The sequence below is a fragment of the Cololabis saira genome, chromosome 20 (genome assembly GCF_033807715.1).
Source record: "Cololabis saira isolate AMF1-May2022 chromosome 20, fColSai1.1, whole genome shotgun sequence".
Taxonomy (NCBI): Eukaryota; Metazoa; Chordata; class Actinopteri; order Beloniformes; family Belonidae; genus Cololabis; species Cololabis saira.
The window spans coordinates 36,325,131-36,346,097 of record NC_084606.1 but is presented as its reverse complement, the minus strand read 5'-3'; the positions used below and the strand labels follow the sequence as shown (position 1 = coordinate 36,346,097).

Genomic DNA, 20,967 nt, shown 5'->3' with positions numbered 1-20,967 from the left:
GGCACGAATTAAACGTCAGACCTCATTATTCATTTACTTCTCCGCTGTAATCAAGTCAAACGTGGTAAAGTCCTCTCAACAAGTCTGTCTTGGTGGGAGTGTCTAGAGAAAACGAAAGTTCAGTCAGAAGCTTCACTTTAGTTAAGCTGTTTCTGGGAGTCCTCAACAAACTGGGCTGAAATGTTTCTGTTTTTTCTGCAATTGAGGTTGTAAATATTTCAAATCAGGGCTTGGAGCATCCAACTGCAGCAGGACTATGAGGAACATGAACAGGATCACTGCGATGGTTTATAGTTTGCTTTTGTGCGCGTCGGTTGTCTGCGGTGGTGAGTGCTGCTATATTAGTTTTTAAAACCAACACATAAACCCCCTTATGTCTAACTTTTAATAGTGTCACTTCACTGATACCATTAATATTCTTGTAGTTTGACCAAGTATCTACATTTAAAAAAACAACCAAACGTTGTATTGCGTTGTTATAATGATAATTTCGGTTTGATCCCGAGAACGCGCCTCCACGGGAGCGCGCACAGCTAAAACTAAAGCTTTCAAAGTCGTAAAACTGATTAAATAGTATTTGCACTTTGCAACATGGGCATCGGCATGTATGATCATGTCCGTTATCAGTTGGTAGGACAACCATAGATATATATAAAGGCTAGATGACTCACCCACGCTGCTGGCCAATGCAGAGCAACGTCGTCACACGGCGGCCATCTTGCCACAGGTAGCTCGCTCTCTCATAACATTCAGCCTCTGAGCCATGTCTTTATCTTCCCATTCTCTAACCTCATTATCTATGCAGGATTCTGAGTGGGCGGGGCTATGATAATGAGGCTCTGTGCTGATTGGCTGCCTGAATGACGCGATACATCGCTACGAAGAAATGGCGGAAGCTCCGGCCGGCGGAGTTACCGTGTCATAACTGCATGCACTGCGAGCGTCAGTAACAAAATCAATTCCATTGCTTTATTATCTATTGGACTGTCCTAACTGGACGCAGCGACGCAGCAACGCGCCGTTTTGAGCTGAACATTTGTCGGACGCCCTGCTTCTATTTTCTTCCTGCCTCTCGCGTTGAAAGCCGGTTGAAAGCGCTGTAGGAAACGGATGAGGTCATGGATGAGGAACGTCTGATCCAGTTATTTGAAATGAGAAGTTATCTCTATGATTCCTCCTCATTTCACTACAAAAACCTCAATAAAGTGGCAGCTTTAGGTATAGGTAGGTATACAATGTAAAATATTAGAGCACAAAATAAGTCTTTATGCGGATCACGTACTCCTCTTCCTCCAGAACTCACGATCTTCACTATCACAGACAATTGCACTTATAGAGGGATTTTCATCTCTGTCTGATTATTCTATTAATTGGTCTAAATCCACTGTTTTATGTGTTAACTGCAATTTTAGGAATATAACCAATACTCAATTACAATCAGGGAACATTAGATATTTAGGCATAAACATCTCCCCTAGGCTGTCAGAGTTAATAAAATTAAATCATGTTCAGCTTATAAAGAAAATAGAAGATGATCTTTCCAGATGGAGCTCTCTCCCCATTTCGCTCATGGGTAGAATAGCCACCATTAAAATGATGGTTTTACCAAAAGTAAATTATTTTTTCTCAATGATACCATGCAAACCCCCTCTTTCCTGGTTTAAATCGTTGGACTCATATGTATCAAAATTTTTGTGGAAAAATAAAACTCCACGTATTAGTTTAAAGACATTGCAAAAATCCAAAGAATATGGAGGTTTAGAATTACCTAATTTTCAGTATTACTTCATAGCCAGTAAGTTACAGTATATTGTAAAATGGTCAAAAGATCATCCTTTAGATAGTCAATGGCTGGACTCAGAGCAAGTGTTTTGTAATGAACTAGAAATCTCAGAGTTACCATTTATTAGTCAAAGTATCAAACGTCATCAATGTTTCAAAAGCATTAATATTAGCACAACTTTATCAGCTTGGTGGGAATTTCTTAAAATAGCTAAAATTTCACTTTTTCCATGTGACCGTACACCCATATGGAACAACCCAGACATCGTGAAAAATGATAAAAAGATGGTTAACTTCGTTCAATGGAGAGATCAAGGAATACGGTACTTACAGCACGTAATTGTAGGAGGACAGTTTGTACCTTTCAATACACTTATTGTTCAATACGGAGTTAGCAGGAATACATTTTTAGAATACCAACAACTTAAGGCAATAATAAATAAAACATACAAAATTAGCCAATTAGATTTACAACTTCCCGCTAAGATAATAGATTTATTGAATCTAAGCACTTTAAAGTTGTTATCAAAACTCTACAGGTTAGTGTCTAAACTGGACGAGTCAGTCTCTCTCCCGATCTCTAAGTGGGAGGCGGATCTCTCTCTTAATACCGACCAGTTTTCTTGGTCACAAATATGCTTAAATACGTTTACTATGACTAAAAACCCAAACCTACAACTTATACAGTACAAAGTTCTTCATAGAATACATTATACTGGACAAAGGATGTTCCAGATGGGCTTTGTCACCTCTAATATCTGTTCACAGTGCACAGAGAACACCCCAGATAATTATATGCATGCTTTATGGTTCTGTACACCGGTACAGAGGTTCTGGAAGGAGATTTGTGAGGATTTATCCACATGGATCAACCACAGAATCCCAGTGTGCCCCACGGTATGTATATTAGGTCACCTGGGAGACACTCAAATAGATCCTAATTGGACACACCGGGTTCTCACTGCCTTATGTATCGCAAAGAAAACCATTCTAGTAAATTGGAAACAAAAATCCAGTTTATGTATCAACCATTTTAGGAATCTTTTATCAGATCATATTAGTAGTGAGATAATTCTGCCTCCACTGAACAACATTCGGCTGAATTGCACTCTCTGTGGTCCCCGTTTATTGGCTTCGTTACCTAGTGGGGGCGGGGGGGTGGTGATCTCGTAGCCCTTGGGGTTGGGGGTCGGTTTGGGGGGTCTGGGGCGCGGGCCTCTGGTGGCCCCTGGGGGGCAGTGGGGGGGGCCGCGGGGCCCTGTCCCTGGCCGGTGGGGGCCTTGGGGGCCTGTGGGGGGGGTTGCCTCATGGCGGTGGGGGGGGGTGGCTGGGGAGGGCTCGGGCGGGGGGCTGTGGCTAGGGCGTCTCCGGACCTCCCGGGGGGGGCTGGGCCGTGGACGTGGGGGTCCCACCCGGAGGGCCCGGCCCTGCCTGGGTGGGGGGTGGCTGCGGATGTGGGGACTCCGTGACCCTTGGGGTGTCCACCGGGGTGGCCTCGGGGGGGGGTGGGGCCGGGTCCGGGGAGCGGGCCTCCCCTGACCGGGGGGTGCACGGGCGGGCGAGACGGCGGGGTGGCACCACTCCCAGGTATCTATGTCTTATGTTGTCAGTATGAATGGGAGGATGTTGGACCGTTTCCCCCTCCGTCTGGGGGCTCCGGCGGCGCCGGGGGCGCCCGTGGAGGTACGGTGGGGCCCTGGCCCGGCTCGGGGGGCCGGCCCCCGTCTACTGGACGGCCGGTGGGGGGATGCGGGTGTCTTATCAGGGCCGGCTTTGCTGGTCCTGCTTCCTGGCTTCGGCCTCCGCTCCCCCTCTTTCCCCCCCTACACGATTCATACGTACATAGGCGAAGGGCGGGGGGTCCGGGTCGTGGGGGGCACCGTCCCGCGTGGCCCGGCACTCCCCGCCTCACGGTTTTAACAGCAAAATAGACACTGCACATTCAACACTTAATACATTTGACAAGGACACGTAGTTCGGGAGGGGGGGGGGTCGGTGTCAATCGATACTTGGCCCTCCCCCCTCCCTGTTTTTATGGCATTAATCACATGCACTCAACACCAGGGGTGGGAGGGGGTCCCACATCACCCGCGTTCCCTCACTGGCCTGGGACAGGTGGCTCTGGTTACCCGGGCCTGGCGGGGCCCGCCGTGCAGCCTGGGGTGCCTTCTGGCGGTGCTGGACCCCCCCGGGGAGGGGGAAACGGTGGGTGATTGTATGTCTGTGTCGGTGAGAATGCGGTATGGAAGGGTCCTGCCATGGAGGATTTGAGCCTCCATTGGCAGGACATCAAAACTTAATAATTTATGAATATTATATTATACAAAGATGGTTATTATTATTATTAGTATTATTATTATTATTATTATTATTATTATTATTAGTAGTAGTATTATTATTATTATTATTATTATTATTATTATTATTATTATTATTATTATTATTATTATTATTATTATTATTATTATTATTATTATGTATAGTATATTATATTATTATTAGTATAGGTATCGGATAGGTGAATGGATGAATGAATGGGATGCCTGGGTCTGGGGGCCTCCGTTGTCGGGCCTGCACGGGTGTCGCCTTGTTGGGGAACAACAAAACAGCCTTTCAAACAGAAATGTGTCACTAATATCAGTTTTTTCCACTGCCAATCACGTGAATATAGTGTATATACAGTGTTGATTCATACTTCTACTGATAACTTCTGCAACCTACGTTTCCTGAAGGCAACATGAGTGAGGAACGTCCCCAACCTTCTCTGTTCTGCTGTCACTCATGATGCCACGCCCCTCTCAGTTGATGCCACGCCCCCCACGCCAGATCCGGGCCAAAAGTCTGAACCTGAAAAAAAAATTTGTAACTGAAAAAAAAGACGTGAAACTGAGAAAAAAAAGATTTGAAACTGAAAAAAAGATTTGATACTGAAATAAAAAGATTTGAAACTGAAAAAAAGAAAAAAAGAAAACTGAAACTGTAAAAAAAAAATTTCAGGTTCAAATTTTATTTTCAAATTAGCAAAACATTTGGCCCTGATTTGGCTCCATACAGCTGCTGGAGGGAGATGGACAGAGAGCTGATGTCACGCAGTGCTACGATAGTCGGACGCTCATGCAGTTACACGGTTTTATAGTTGTGGGCAGGGTTTGCATTTTGGTTATGTAACGAAAATGCGCAGAATCTTATTGGCTCGTAGATCCACATCACACTGGACGGCTCATCCGGGCGGCTGTACAGACACTGCAGAATCTGGTTGCTTTCCTCCTTCTCTGAGTTGGCAGGCTGAGGGGAGACCACTTTATATATGTTAAAGCAAGAAAAAACCTGGTTTTCATAATAGGTCCCCTTTAAACAACCTTAACCTTAACCAGATTTTCCAACAGGTTGGTTTGTTATGAACGCCAGAGATGTAGTTATGACACTGCATACTTGTGAATAATTATAAACATTGACAAACGTACTTTTATATGAAAATAACAAGAAAAAGATATTTATGACATGGTATTTATATTAAATCAATATTTCTATAGTATTCTTAGTAATATTTATATTTACATTATAACATATATACATATATATATTATTACATTAACATGTATTTATATTATGACATTATAACATGTTTATATATTATGACATTATGATGTATTTATATCATTACATTATAACATGTGTATAATCAGTGTTGTGTGCACTGTAAAGGTGACCTTGAAATGAGGTGTTGGGTATTTTAAACCTGTGTGCTCGGCACTTGGTTAGAAATAAAGACAAACAACTTTTCTCAGTTAAAGTTTTTCTTGTAGGAAATTCAAAGTAAACTTACACACGCACCTTTTCTTTTTTTTTTTTTTTTTTTTTTTTTTAAGATTTTTTTGGGCTCTAGTGGCCCTTTATTCAAGTTGCAGATATGAAAGGGGTAGAGAGAGAGATCGGGGATGACAGGCAGCAAAGGTGCGCAGGCCGGGATTCGAACCTGCGACCGCTGCAGGAGGACTTTGTAGCCTCAGTATACGAGCCGCTGCTTAACCCACTGCGCCACCGAGCGGCCCACACACGCACCTTTTCTGTTCGGCAGACAACCTGCCAGAAAAGACCAGATGAAGAATGTGCCTCATAGTTTTCTACTGACATGATTACAATATAATTGGCTAAACTGATGGCGAGGAACTGGTTTAGAACTGGAGTGTGAGCCAGGCCACGAGTCACAAATGATGTTTGGGCCTTTTTAATCTATCTCCCAGTTCTCTGAAACTCCTGCAAATTGTAAAATGCATTGTTCCTGATAGTTTTATAATGGATATACAACTGGATGATGTCATCCAATCATGTTTGTTTAATTTAACAAGAACATGCGGTGGCTTAGTGATTAGTACCGTTGTCTCAGAGCAGGAAGGTTCCTGCTTCTCTTCAGATAATTGATCCTCCTCCCACTGTCCAAAAACATGTCATTTGGGTTAATTAGTGACTCCAAATGGATCATAGGTTTGTATGTGTGTGTTTCTACAGATACCGAGGTCTCCTGTCAGTTCAAGAAGCTGTGTTTCCTGCCCTGCAGTTTCACAGCTCACAATGACGTTGTCGTCCACTGGATTCAAATAACGCAACCAGAGACCCGGGTTCACTCCTACTATCACAACAAGGACCAACCAGGAGAGCAGGACCAGAGGTTCAGAGGAAGAACATATCTGTTTGAAGACCTGATCTCAAGAGGACAGGCTTCCCTGGTGCTGAGAGGAGTGACGGTCCAGGACCAGGGCAGATATCTGTGTTTCACCAGCACCATCGCTGGAGACGAGGAGAGCTTCATCAACCTGAATGTGGACGGTACGTAGAGAGGGGGGGTTGCAATACAGAGAAAGAACAGATATTTACTGTCACTGTTGCAGGAGTTGTCTCAGACAGAAAATAGCTGAGACAAAGTTAGAATAGCTGCTAAAGTGGTTGTTGAAACAGTAATGCAGCCTTTCAACTTTCAGTTGTGCTTTCTTGACATGTCGACTCACATTCACTTTCTCTGTTTTTGAAACGAGGATCCTCTCAGTGAACTAGAAGCAGAATCAACTGTATTCGCCAGGTTTGTGCATTTAGTGTAGACTCTACACTAGAGGAGTAGACTAGTAGAGGGACAAGAGCAGTGGGGAGAGGACACTTCCCTGGGGGGTGTCAGTGCTGACGGTCCAGCTGCTGGATGTGACACTGCCCAACATCACCTGGGGCCTCATTTATAAAGCTTGCTTGCGCACAAATCGGGCTTGAAAGATGTGCAAGCCACCTTCTACGTAAAGGTTTGGATTTAAAAAAAAAAAAACTAACCTAAAAATGTCAGTATCTTTACGCCAACCCTGAGCCTCGCGCACGAACAGTCTGAAGATATGGGGAACTGCCTACGCAGGCGGTGAGGTGGTGAAATGAAGCCAGATTCATGTCATACTTTTAATGTCATCACATATCAGACTTAAATAGATGATTTAACAGCAGGAAGTCAGAATGTGCTTCCACATAGATCTATGTGTACGACGCTTTGGCGGAAGAAAAAAAAACGTCAAATCACGCTTCCACATAGATATTGGCAGGTAGGATGAGTTGAAAGATTAAAATACCCTGTCAGATCACGCTTCCACATACAGTAGATAAATGTTGATGTCTATGTGGAAGCGTGATCTGACGGGGTATTTTCATCTGTCAAATCATCCCACCGGCCCGGCGTGTCCACGGTGCAGGACACACCGTGCCGGTGTCGTGCCAAAAAGTGATTGCCTGCCAGAATCTGATTTCTCCCATGAAAATGGGTCTTTTTACCTGCCAAAAATTGATTGAAGGCCAAATACAGTTAATGAAAGGTTGTTTCTACCTAAATTAAATATGACTTGATCTCATTCTTGAGCTTCATAATCTGAAAATCTGACGTTTCAGCACTATCGCTCAACGGGCTGCTGTGTGCGCTCCCACGGCCAGAAATCACATTCTGGCAGGCAACTCACTTGCTTTATTTTTGTTAGTGATGCCACTACTGTGACCACCAAATAATGTGGTTTTCCTGCCTCCACCTCATCCACAACATCTCAGTCTCCGTGAAATTTATTGGCACGGTTGCTCGACACGTCTCATTCATCCTGACGTGCAGCAGAAACAGGCTGCAGGTGGCGCTGCGCATGCTCAGAAGGCTCATTTATATGCAAATACAGTCATCAGGTAGTTTGCATTGCCCATTTATGGTATAAAGTGGGTGTGTAGAGGGCGGGATATGAGGCGAATTCACCTGCGCAACCTTCCAGCTGGACTGTGATTTATAAAGCGTGCAAGTGTGCGTGCACACGGTTTTATGAATCCGGATTTTTTTTTGCAGAAACAGCAACATTTTTTTACAGTTCTTTTGTCTTCAGCGGCCCGTGGGCGTGGCCTACACAGCTCAAACCTGTTTACAGCGTCTGGGCTCCCAGTCGTATTTAATGAAAAATATCTCCTGGAAGTTTCCAGTTTTTGAATATATATCTGTGCAGCTGAAGACCTCTTCCAGAGTCCTGTTTCTGAATGTCTGAATGTCCCCTTCTTTGATACATCTTCCTGTTTAATACCAACAAATAATACATTTGACCTTTCTCACAACTTTTTACTTATTAGATACCATTAGATAAAATATTAAATACATTTCATACATAAACCAAAGTAGGTCATCATTTGGTTTATTCAGAACATTCTAGAAATCTCCAGAAATCTAAAATTACTTATTCAGGCCCAAACACGGTTTAAGACATTATTTTGTGTAAAAGTCCATAATTGTAACATCAATTCTGCCAAAAGTTGTGACTCTGACCGATTTTCCATCACAAACGTTAATCACGTTGAATAAGTTACCTCTTAAACTTAAATGATCTTTTACCAGCTGATGGCACAAAGAAGATGTATATTAGCCAACTTTTATGTTGACAGACAGCACAAACATGACATTAATAGAAATCAATAGGGATGTCCCGATCTGATCAGGTGATCGGAAATCGGACACGTTCGGACACTATTCCAACTACTGATTGTTCTGTTTTATTTCTTTGCTTTGGTTTGAATTTTAAATGTGGTGTTTTAATGTCTCTGTTTAATATCTCTGTAAATCACCTTTGAATTGTGCTATACAAATAGACTTGCTTGCCCTGCCCTTCATCATCTGCTGGCCCGGTTGCCCTGCAGGTGGGAGTCTGTGTTGTCCTTCAGGTGGCTCAACATCAGTTTCTCAAAGGACTTCATGATTACAGATGTCGGAGCAACGGTCCTGTAGTAATTCACTCCTGGGATGGAGGGCTTCTTGGGAACTGGTAGAGCGTTTGAAGCAGGAGGACTCCAGAAACTGGTTAAAGATCTGGGTGAAGACTCTCAGGCAGACAGAGGACAGAGTGACAGGTCCAGGAGTCTTTCTGATCTCCTGCTTTTGAAAAAGCCTACATTTAAGGTGGATTTCCATTCCACTTTTTTTTGCAAAACAAAAGCGAAATTCTAAATTTGCGACGAACGTACCGCTGCGGGGACCGGTGTTTCCATTGGAGGGTATTTTTCATTTTATGAGCCAATTCTCCTAGTTCTCTCTACGTATCTCTGTAACATCTCGTCCTGCTAGACTTCTCTTCAAAACAAAGATAAAGAACATCTCGACTTTGAAAAAGGTGGAAGAAAGTCATCAAAATCCAGTTTCCAGCTGTTTTTGGCCTCATCGATACGATCCATTTGTCCTATAACTATGCTTTATCATGAAACATTACTATAGGGACTCCAAACCACAAACAAAATCACTGAGAAGCTAAGTGAGAGAGCATGGTACTGCTGACTCGCTAGACAAACGACAAGCCATTTCCGTGTTATCCAACTGTGTATTTATTTATTTTCCTCCAACGCTGAACAAACAGTCAAAGGCAAGGCAAGATATTCACTCTCAGTTTGTAGATATTTCAAGCGGTCAACAAAAAATGACACTCTCCCTACTCACCCCCTCTCCATGCAGCCGCCGCGGTGAACGGGTGAATATATGCCCGTTCATTCAATTACTCAGATCAACACGCCTTAACCACACCCCCTGTGACATGCATGACAGGTGTCAAACTGACAGCTGATGCCAACATAAACATAAAGATTTAGTATATGGCACCTACAATTACATGAGAGATTTACCTCTGAATAATCATCTGAATGATCATCCGCTGCCTTCATCATCTGGCTGCTTTCTCGGTAGCAGCAATCGCAATAATTTGTCAAAGACATAAAGAGCATATTGCAGGTTAGAATTTTTTCAAAAATTATACCTGACCTTATGTGAAAATGACTATGTGAGAAGTTAATGTAGGATTTAATATGTTTTACAAGACATAAGGGCACTTATTCAGAGGAAAAAGTGGCTGATTTTAGCAAAGCTCCTACAAACGCTCTTTTTTTCGAACACCGCGTCATATGACGCAGCACCAGGGAGACGTCTCCACAGCTGCCCCATCTGACTGTGCAGACCCCGTACACACGTAGCCGGTATCTGCAAAACCCAAGATATTTTCCTACGTTTGGACCTGTCATCCACATGAAAACGCAAATAAACGAATAAACGCGAATAAACGCAAATAAACGAACAACCGGAGTTTTGCGTTTTCGAACGTCACATTATGCGCCAAAACAACAACAAATCTGCTCTGATTCTGACGTCTAACGTGCGACCCAGAACTGCAGATGATCCACCATCTGTCCTCCAAGCTATTTATTAAATAAATGGTCTCTGCTCTTGACACCGTTACACCGACGCAGAGCCTACGCCGTAGGGTACGCGGCGGCGCGCAGCCCTACGTCGTACCCTACGGCGTAGGGCTGCGTCGATTTAACGCGGCAGCTCCGTGGTTATTTTCCTACACATTGATTCACAGGGTTCTCCAACCTGCAATATGCTCTTTAAGACATTTATTTTCTTCAATGTTCAGATTTTCTTTTTTGTGTTTTAAAGGGAAGTCTTGCAGGAGAGAAATGCGTCCTTTATGACTGTGTAACAGTAGACCAGAGTGTCTGTGCCCCTGCTGGGACATTTTATATGCTGCCTGCACCTACCGGATCCATTCCTCTTAGAGTCAAGAAGAAAAGTCTTCACAAAAGGGAAAGATTGAATTAAAACAAGGCTAAAGTAAAGGAAAAAATATTCCATTGATTCATGAAATGCAGTTATTCCTTGTAGCCCGTACCATCCTCTTAAATGAAACATTAACAAATAGAGAAATAAAATGAAAAGGCAGCTGTACTAACCTCCGGTTATCATTAACACAGTTCACATAAAAGGATCCTTTTTCACTCATCTTCCCGGTAGCAACAAAAGAAACCCCCTCAACAAAAAACGGAAATCATCCGAGGACAAATGCAGCCCCCCCAAATGTCCCAGCAGTCCAAAATATTAGTCAAACAAGCGCTAGTCCTCTAATCATGTGTCGTAATCTTAATCAAAAGAAAAAATCCTCAAAATACAACAAAAGAATGTTCCCTCCATCCAGGCCTCATACCGGCGTAGGGTCGGGAAACCGGCAGGCAACATTTCTGCAGACCATTCTCTCCGTTTGCACAGTTTGCCTTTGTGGCAGGATGGAGGAGCTGCAGCCACTCAGGTGATGGGTCACAGGTGTGTCCCATCAACCTCTCCACCCTGCCAGCCTTGATAAGGCGGGGCTGGACAGCAGCAAGGGGGCTACGGAGAAGCTGCTGCTGGTGGTCGTGGTGCTTGTGCACGTGTGTCCTGGGTGTGAGTTAATAAAAGGGTTCTGCACTAAACTCCGTGTCCTCTCTATCCTGTCGGTCGGGCCCCGTAGCACTCGCCGTGCTACACTGGAGCCCAACGTGGGGCCCGACGGGATGGAGAAGGGAGGCACGGAGCGGGCCCTGGAGGCGCTCGTCCATGCGATGGCAGACCTGGCAGCCGTGCTTCAGAGCCAGGGGGAGCGGCAGCTCGCGGCGCTAGAAGCGCTGGTGGCCCCCTGCGCCACGCTTGAGGGTCGCCGCAGCAGCGCGGGAGGAGCTGGCGGCGCTGCAGCCGACCGGCCGGGAGGCAGTGGCTGCAGGCCGCCAGGCGATGGCTCCTGAGGCGGAGGCGGCTGCGGACTCGGAGGCGGTGCCAGCGATGGCGGGACCCACGGAGACGGGGACGGACCAGCGGCCAGAGTAGGGCTGCGTCGAGGAGGAGGCGGCCCGGGACGCACCAGCTCCGGAGCAGTGCTGCGTCGTGGAGGAGGCGGTCCTGGAGGGGGACCAGCAGCCGGCGCAGTGCTGCTTGACGGAGGAGGGGGTGGCCCTGGACGCACCCCGACCACGGCCGCGGATGCCGTCTGCCCCGAGGCCACCATGGGCCCGGTCCCGAAAGCGGCTTTCTCGGCGGTCGGCCCGTCGCCGAGGGCGGCCTCCCGACCGTTCCCGCTGGTCGGCCCGACGCCGAGGGCGGCCTCCCGACCCAGGAAGGCCCGGGGGCGCAGACGGCGGTTCCGGGCTTCCTCTCCCGCTCCGAGGGGGGCGGGGGGGGGGGAGTAGGCTCAGCCGGTTGGACCCCGGCCTGAGTTTGACGATGGGGGTGTGTGGCAGGATGGAGGAGCTGCAACCACTCAGGTGATGGGTCACAGGTGTGTCCCATCAACCTCTCCACCCTGCCAGCCTTGATAAGGCGGGGCTGGACAGCAGCAAGGGGGCTACGGAGAAGCTGCTGCTGGTGGTCGTGGTGCTTGTGCACGTGTGTCCTGGGTGTGAGTTAATAAAAGGGTTCTGCACTAAACTCCGTGTCCTCTCTGTCCTGTCGGTCGGGCCCCGTAGCACTCGCCGTGCTACAGCCTTTTTCCCACTTCTTTCTTTACCAAACCAGAACTAAGTCCACCCTACTACCTCAGTAGAGAAGTGATGGCTGCAGACGCTGGTTTCAGCCTTGAAGGTCGACGACTGTTGTCCAAAGTGAAGTCATAATTATGTTTCTAAAGATTTAGATTCATGCATGCTTTTATAACTACACGCCTGGATTAGTGTAATTCCTGTATGCTGGTTTAGATCAGTTAATCCTTCATTCGTGCAGAACGCTGCAGCTCGGCTCTAAACTGGACCAGGAAATGTGAGCATAGTGATCCAGTTCTGACATCGGTCCACTGACTTCCTGTCGCTTTTAGAAGAGATGTAAGATCTTCTTGGAAGTTTTGTGTTTTTACTCCATTTGTTTAACATTATTTACAGTATATTGTTGTGTTTTACCTGTAAAGCACCTTGGTGAAGCTTGGTTGTTTTTAATATAAATGAATCTGACCTGAACTCGACCAGTGAGGCACGTTTGCAGCCAACATTGAAGCAGACGTTCAGTGACATTAACAACATTTATAACCGCATATTTGTCTTACAGCTCCAGTCCAGAGGGTCAACATTGAAAAGACACAAAATAAGATAATCTGCAGCTCAGAGGGGATCTATCCTGAACCCAGACTCACCTGGACCACCAGTCCTCCATCCTGCAGGAACCTGCGGAATCCACCAACAGTCCAGCAGAATGAACAGCAGCTTTACAGCATCAGCAGCTCTCTGGTCCTTTCAGATAATGATACGGACCTGGACTACATCTGCACCGTCAGCACTGCAGCAAACCGCAGGAGAACCACGTTGCTTAAACCAGGTAACAGAAAGGCTCAGGTTATATTGTGCTGTTTGAGATGTTTTGGAGCTTCATGATTCTGTTTCATGTTTACTGTAATTCCAGCTGCTCTAAATGCATCAGACACTGAAACTCTCATCCCCTGCTCACCCACCAATTATCCAATCAATTATCTCATCTGGAGATTCAACCACAGTCAGATCATCCTGACACAGAGCGGCGCTGAAGACGCCTACAAACCTTCAGAGAGGTGGAAGCAGCACGTGTTGTCCGTGTCAGAGACAGGAAGTCTCATGCTGAAGGGTTTATCTTCAGAGCAGACAGGAACTTACACGTGTGAACTCACTGATGAAGAGGAGACTTACGTGAAATCCACCTTTCTTCATGTACCTAAAGGTAAGGCAGTAAAAGTGAGTCTTCACACAGTGTTTGAACCATAATGAAAATAGAATATTAAGAAGTTAATTTTGGTCATGTGTAATGTCAAAAGTTGAATATTTCTACATCATATGAACATCTGCATGACATCACTGCTGAAGTTGTGTCGGTGACGTAGATCATCGGAGTGTGACGTCACAGAACTGCATCCATCTCTGTTACAGATGGAAACCTCTAATTTTGTTATATTATTCTTGTTATATTCATCATTTTGTTTTAGTAAATAGCTGAAACTTTCAGAGAACTCATTGACTTTAGGTCAATGACTACGAACAGTAACAGATACAGTTGTGAAGGTTCATGTGATCTGTTGAGACACGGTTCATATCACTGTCATCAAAATAGAAAAAACTGTCATTTTAATTCTTGTTCTGTTTTTTTGTTGCAGACCGGACTGGAGTTTTAGTGTGGGGTTTGCTGGTGGGTCTGCTGATGGGTGGGGTGGTGGTCATGAGGGTGAAGTATGTGATGTTCAATGATGTGATGGTGGAGAAGATAGTGAAGGGTGAGAAGCAGGAGGATTTGGTTGGGACTATGGTGGTGCTTGTGGTGTTTCTGGTGGTGGTTGTGGTTGAGATGGTGGTGGCTGTGGTGGTGATGAGTCTGGTGATGGCTGTGTTATTGGCTGAGGTGGAGTTTGTGGTGGGGCGTTGGGTGAGTTTAGTTATGGGTATGTCAGTGGGTATCTCAATAGGTGTGTCACTGGATGAGTTAGCGCTTGATCTACTGGGGGTGTGGGTGGGTGGGCCGTTGAAAGGATTGATTGTTGTGATGGTGAAGGCTGTGGTGGGGGTAGTGGTGGGGGCTGTGATGGGGGCTGTGGAGAGTGCTGTGTGGGGGCCTGTGATAAAGGCTACAGTGGAGGCTAGGCATACTGTGGAGGTGTTGGTGTTGGGGGGTGTGATGGCGGGTGTGATGTTTGGTATGTTGACATGCGGGATTGTGTATATGATGTTGAATTGTGTGAAAGCTTTGATGGTGAAAACTGCAATTGGGCCAGTTGCCGAGTCAGCCAATTCTCTGAATCGGCAACAAACACTCACATTTTTGCAGGATCTCTGGTTAGGGGTGTGGTACGGGGTGTTGTTTGGGGTGTGGTGTGGGGTGTGGTGTGGGGTGTGGTACGGTGTGGGGTGGTGGGGTACGGTGTGGGCTGCGGTGAGTGTGGTGGTGGCTATGGTGGGGGGTGTGTTGGTGGGTTCGGTAGCGGGTGGGGTGTTGGTGATTTTAGTTGATAAAATCAAAGACAGAAGGAGAAGGGAAGAACGGACCAGAAAGAGATTATAGGTAAAGATGTATTTTATATTTTGTTTCTGATGTTTTTACATAATTCAAACAGAATATTTCAAGTAAAAATGAAACACCTAAAAGACATTTAATCACTAGTTAAAGACAGTTGAATGACTCTCTGAAGTAATGAAGCAGCTGAGAGCTTCACAGTGACCTCTAATTTGTTCAAATGGTAAATGTGTCATTTATTTGAATATAAATGTTTATAAGCTATAAGAGTAAAAACTGTGACTGTTTAAATTACTGTTGTACATTTAAGTCAGTCAAAAATTTCCAGTTTAAATTTGACTTTAAATCAGCTCAAACAAATATGAAGTTTGAGTCTTATTTCTTCAGAATTACAACGTTCTTTGGTAAATCCTGATTGCTTCAAGTTTACAGGAATTAAATTTATTTCATTTATTTTTCCGATGGGCAGGTACTGTAGAGCCCGTGAGGAGTGATGCAACAGGATTTCCTTATTGAAAAGCGCGATCCTGTAATCTTCAGCAATAAACATCTATTGGGTTTCCAGTGTATTCAGCCCTAATTTCAGATCTGCTCTAAAAATCATGAACGAAACACAAACAGTTTAGCAGAGTAATTCCACTATTTTAACTCCAAAATTCATTATTTTGACTTGTTTTCTAAAACAATTAAGTATCAAATATAAAATGCTTCCATGCAAATATTTGAGTTTAGCTTACTTGGGCTTTAAATGATTGGTGAAGGTTAAATTACTTTGAAACTACCTATTTTTTCTGTATTGTACTGTTCACAAATGTTATGTGACGACTTCTTTTTCTAAACGTTTGTATATCGATGTAGATTAATTGAATAAAATACTTGTTTTTATTATAAGTTGTACCTTTAGAGCCATTAGGCCGCGTTCAGACTGCAGGCAAATATCCGATTTTTAGCCCATCCAGATTGAAACTGGATGACTCTTTTGAAGTCTGAACAGTCCCGAACCGCATGATATCCGATTTTTGCAAACCAGATGGAAACCACCTCCAGGAGATAGTTTCATATCCGATCCATATCTCATTTGGGCAGATGCGTGTCAGTCTGAACAGCTCCAAACACTCAGATCGGATATGACTGTCCCAGACGCTCCAAACCACCCGCCCATTTCCAGTTGTGGAGCTACTCATCCTTTCACAGAGAGCATGTACAATCTCTGATGTCACGTCAAAACTATTATTTGTAGTTTGAGTGTTGCAAATTCACATTACAACATGTTTTAATAGCAGAAAAAAAGACCGCATTTCCACGTAGGTGCGGGTCCCCGCGTACCCTACGCCGTAGGCTCTGCGTTGGTGTAACGCGGAACCATAAATCAGCCTTCAGTCGCGCTGTGAGCCTGAACCTGCAGCCGTCAGCTCATTTGTTATTCATTTCTGGTTGGTTTTGTTAACTCTGAGCTTTGTTGGTTGGTTTGTTAGTTTGCTGGTGGTTTTGTTCTGAACACATTTCTCTGTTTCTCATTTTGCTGGGACGTCGGGTCCCTCCGCCGATCACACAACTTTTGCGGTATGCGTTAATTGTTATGTCTAAAAATGATGCGCAGTGCCCACCCAATCAGAAACGGTACAGATATTTTGGGATTTTTTTATATATAAAAAAAATACATGACTTCACACAATACACGCGCTGGGTGACGCCTCCGCTCCGACGTCGTTGCTACGGCAACCCGTCAGATCAGTCAGTGATGTGGCCAAGTCTGAACAGAGCCACATCCGATATGGACACTTGCTAAAAACAGTGTGGACAGTCAGCCCTGAAAATCGGATATGAGAAGGAATCAGATATATATCAGATTTGCCTGAAGTCTGAACGCGGCCTTAGTGGCATTTAATGATGAAATTTTGATTCCACCTATTTTGTGCTGGATGAAAAATGTATCTGAGTTCAGCTGTGTTATTAAAGTTGCAGCGGGGAGTTTCCCAAAAATCCAGAAACTGGCTGGAAAATGTGAACAATGTTTATGCCCCTTTTTATGGAGGACCAAAACTGACATAATAAAAATGAAAGCAGAAATATTTTTTTTTGTTTTGTTTTTTCTTTTCCTGGAGCCACCATGCTACTACCACTATGCACGGCGTGTTTCCAATAATTACTTGTAGCGGATGAAACACGAGCTATCAGAACTGTTTATGCTCCAATATCACGCACGTGGTTTTCTGAGAGCCTCGAAAAGGCGACACCGTTTTAATACAAACATATGGTGCGTCCGAAATGCCATACTAAACAGTAAATACTCAAAAAGTATACTTCAGTTCGGCACACTTTTGTGTAAATATCAGTAGTATGCATTAATTCGGACATACTACTCAGAGCCACACATCACTTCCTCCCTTTGGGAGGGGGAGTTGTTACCATGGTAACAACTCCTGTCACAGCAGCAGTAGCAGCACCTCTAACTCTTTCCCCTTTATCCTGGCCCAAACAAGATGACTGTAGCAGGGCGAGTGCTACCGGGGCCGACCGAAGGATGGAGAGACACGGAGTTTCGTGCAGACCCTCTTTATTACAGCAAAAGATCACCGCCACACGTGCAGAAGCACCTTCACACCCAGCATCAGCCAGCAGCTCCTTTGACATCTTCTGCTGTCCAGCTCTGCCTTATAAGGCAGGCAGGGTGGAGGCGCGGCAGCCACTCAGGTTGATGGGACACAGGTGCGCGTGTCCCATCAACCTCTCCACCCTGCCACAATGACATTATTATATAAGAATATTATAATATGAATATTATATCATAATATTATTATACTTAATATTAGACTTATGACATATACGTATCACTTAGCAACCAAACACCGCTGCATTGCATTGTGGGAAGTTTCTGCTTAGCTAGTGTCCATCAATCCATACTAATACATTTCTCCAGAATGAGTATGGATAGTACATACTATTGAGTACGTACTAATGTTTCGGACGCACTAAAAAATCTCACGTACTGTTTTTTCTACTCATTAGGGTGGAAGTGTGAGATTTCAGTGGCAAGCTATAATCTTCCTGTTCCTGTTGTCATTTCTGTTATTAAGTTATTCACAAACATGGGCGACGGCCCGATGGTCGCTGGACATCACCATAGACATATATGCAAATATGTATATATGTCTATGGACATCAGTCCCCCAGGTGTTTACGCCAGGTATCGACTATCGTAAAAGCGACTTCTCCCCATCTGCGTTCGACTAGTTTTGCCTGACGCGAGGACCCGGATGTGTGGCACAGAAAATTTTATAGAAAAACTAAATTTGAATAAAGAGAAGCGAAACTGAAAATTGAGAATTAATTAGAACATGAAATACAGTTTTGATTTTATCGGGATACACATTCAAACCCATAGATTCAAGTTGAAATAAGTCCGTTCAGAATCAAATTTTAAAAGCAATGATTCAAATCAATTCAGGTTCAAATTGAATGATTCACATTCAGATATAAAGAATACAAATTTACTTCCGGCACAAGATTTATCCTATAAAAACCCCCTTTTACTGGAGGAGAGATGGGTTGCAGGGCTTGACGAGCGAGCCACCGCACATGCGCACTGGGATTTCAAGCGGTTCATGACATTACAAGCGCCCCATTTTTATGTTCTTTTTGAGGAATAAACACATAACACACACTGACACACAAGTTTGGCAATATATATGTCTTTATATATATATGTTTTTTACTTGCTTTAATTTGAAATCCAAACATGAGCGATTTATATATATAATGAGTTTTACATGCGCGCGTGAAACCTTTACGCAGTTGACACAGTTGACCACACCATCCTGCTACACCGCCTTCACTCCACCATCAGACTTCGCAATACCGCCCTGGACTGGTTCAGATCCTATCTCACCGAAAGGACCGAGTGCATCTCCTTGGGAGGCGTTAAATCCCGGACCCAGCCCGTCACCTGTGGTGTCCCTCAGGGATCTGTACTCGGCCCCACCCTCTTCACCCTGTACATGCTTCCCCTCGGCAGTGTCATCAGCAGGCACGGCTTGGCTTTCCACTGCTATGCTGATGACACACAGCTATACATAAAACTGGACCCATCTGCTGCAGAGTCATCCTCAGCCACACTCACCATCTGCCTGGAGGAGATCAAGGCGTGGATGAAACAACACTTTCTACAACTCAACAGCGGCAAAACAGAAGCCATGCTCATCGGCACCCCACACCACATTAAGTCATCCCCCATCACCTGCATCACCTTTTCTGGCCAGGATATCCCACTGTCATCTGTCATTACCAACCTTGGCGTTAGAATGGACCCCCACCTCAACTATGAGGCCCACATCAATCACCTCCGTCAAAGATCCTTCTTCCACCTCAAAAACATCGCCAAACTCCGCCCCATCCTGTCCCCGAAAGATGCCCGAAAAACTGGTCCACGCCTTCATCTCCTCCAGGCTCGATTACTGCAACGCACTTCTCATCGGGATCCCAAGCAAGAGCCTTAAAAAGCTCAAATACATTCAGAACAGTGCTGCTAGGATCCTGATGGGAGTGTAAATACGACCACATCACTCCCATCCACCACTCACTACACTGGCTCCCCATCTCCTCCCGGACAGAATACAAAAGCTCCCTACTCACCTACCAATGCGTCCATGGCAACGCTCCCCCTTACCTCAAGGAGCTGATCCATACTCAGCCCCCCACCCGCACCCGTTCAGCAAACAAGAACAACCTCCTCAAACCCACCAAGACTAAACTGGTCACTATGGGTGACCGGGCCTTCTGCTCCGTTGCCCCTAAACTGTGGAATGCCCTCCCCGCCCACCTGAGAGAACCAAAGTCAATTGACTCTTTTAAGAGAGGGCTTAAAACCCACCTTTTCAGCAAATCATACGCCAGCTATGATCAATGATTTTTTTTTTCTCTTGTACCATTCTCCGAATGGAAAGTGCATTATAAATTAAATGTATTATTATTATTATTATTATTATTATTATTATTATTATTACGCGCACGTGTAAGCCTAAATTAGGGTTCTGCTTTAAAACGACGCAGAGCCTATGCCGTAGGGTACACAGCGACGCGCACCTACGCCGTAGGCTCTGCGTTGGTGTAACGCGGAACCATAAATCAGCCTTAAAGGTTTCACGCACGCACGTAAAACTCATTATAAATATTAAAAAAAATCTGTGTCCCTTTAGGGGCTCCGTACCTCTTGGCCTCCACCTTCAAATCACACCACTTCTTTTTTTTCTGCACCATCTGTCCGTGGCACTCATGGCGTTTACAGCGCAGCAACGACGTGCTGCCGCTCACTCGCTTTATTTTATACTATTTATATACTTTTTCTACTTTTACTATGACCACCAAATAATGTGGTTTTCCTGTCCTCCACCTCATCCACAACATCTCCCTCTCAGTCTCCGTGAAATTTAGTGGCACGGTGGATGGACACGTCTCATTCATCCTGACGCAGCAGAAACAGACTGCAGGTGCCGCTGCGCATGCTCAGCAGGATCATTTATATGCAAATACTAGGAGTGTCAAAAAATATCGATATGCATCGTTAATCAGTGTTTAACACCAACGATGCGACTACATCGGTGCACGTTGAACTGTATCGGACCAAATAAAGCATAAACGGGACGTTGGTTCGGTCCTAGCGTTGGGAATCGATGCACCGAGTAACTGCGGTAAAAATACAGATATACAAGCCCACAGTGCGTTGCATTACGGCAGGTTGTGAGCTTGGAGATCTGCTCCTTTCCTACTTCCGGCGCAGGACACCGGCGCGCGCATATCACCACGGCATGACGCTGTAAAATGTGCTACACATGAGCGAACGTAAACACACACAAACAGTAGCTGCAGCATTGAGCATCATGGCAGACGAT

At 45.0% G+C, this 20,967-nt stretch overlaps 1 protein-coding gene across 1 annotated transcript; it reads left to right on the top strand.

Moving 5' to 3' along the window:
- On the top strand, positions 1-19,985 carry LOC133420526 (uncharacterized). Its single transcript, XM_061710220.1, has 7 exons — positions 1-326; positions 6,292-6,609; positions 13,157-13,423; positions 13,508-13,798; positions 14,229-14,762; positions 18,875-19,501; positions 19,690-19,985. The coding sequence occupies exons 1-7, from the start codon at positions 257-259 to the stop codon at positions 19,983-19,985; spliced, it is 2,403 nt and encodes an 800-aa protein (XP_061566204.1). The 5' UTR covers positions 1-256.
- The last annotated feature ends 982 nt before the right edge of the window (positions 19,986-20,967 follow it).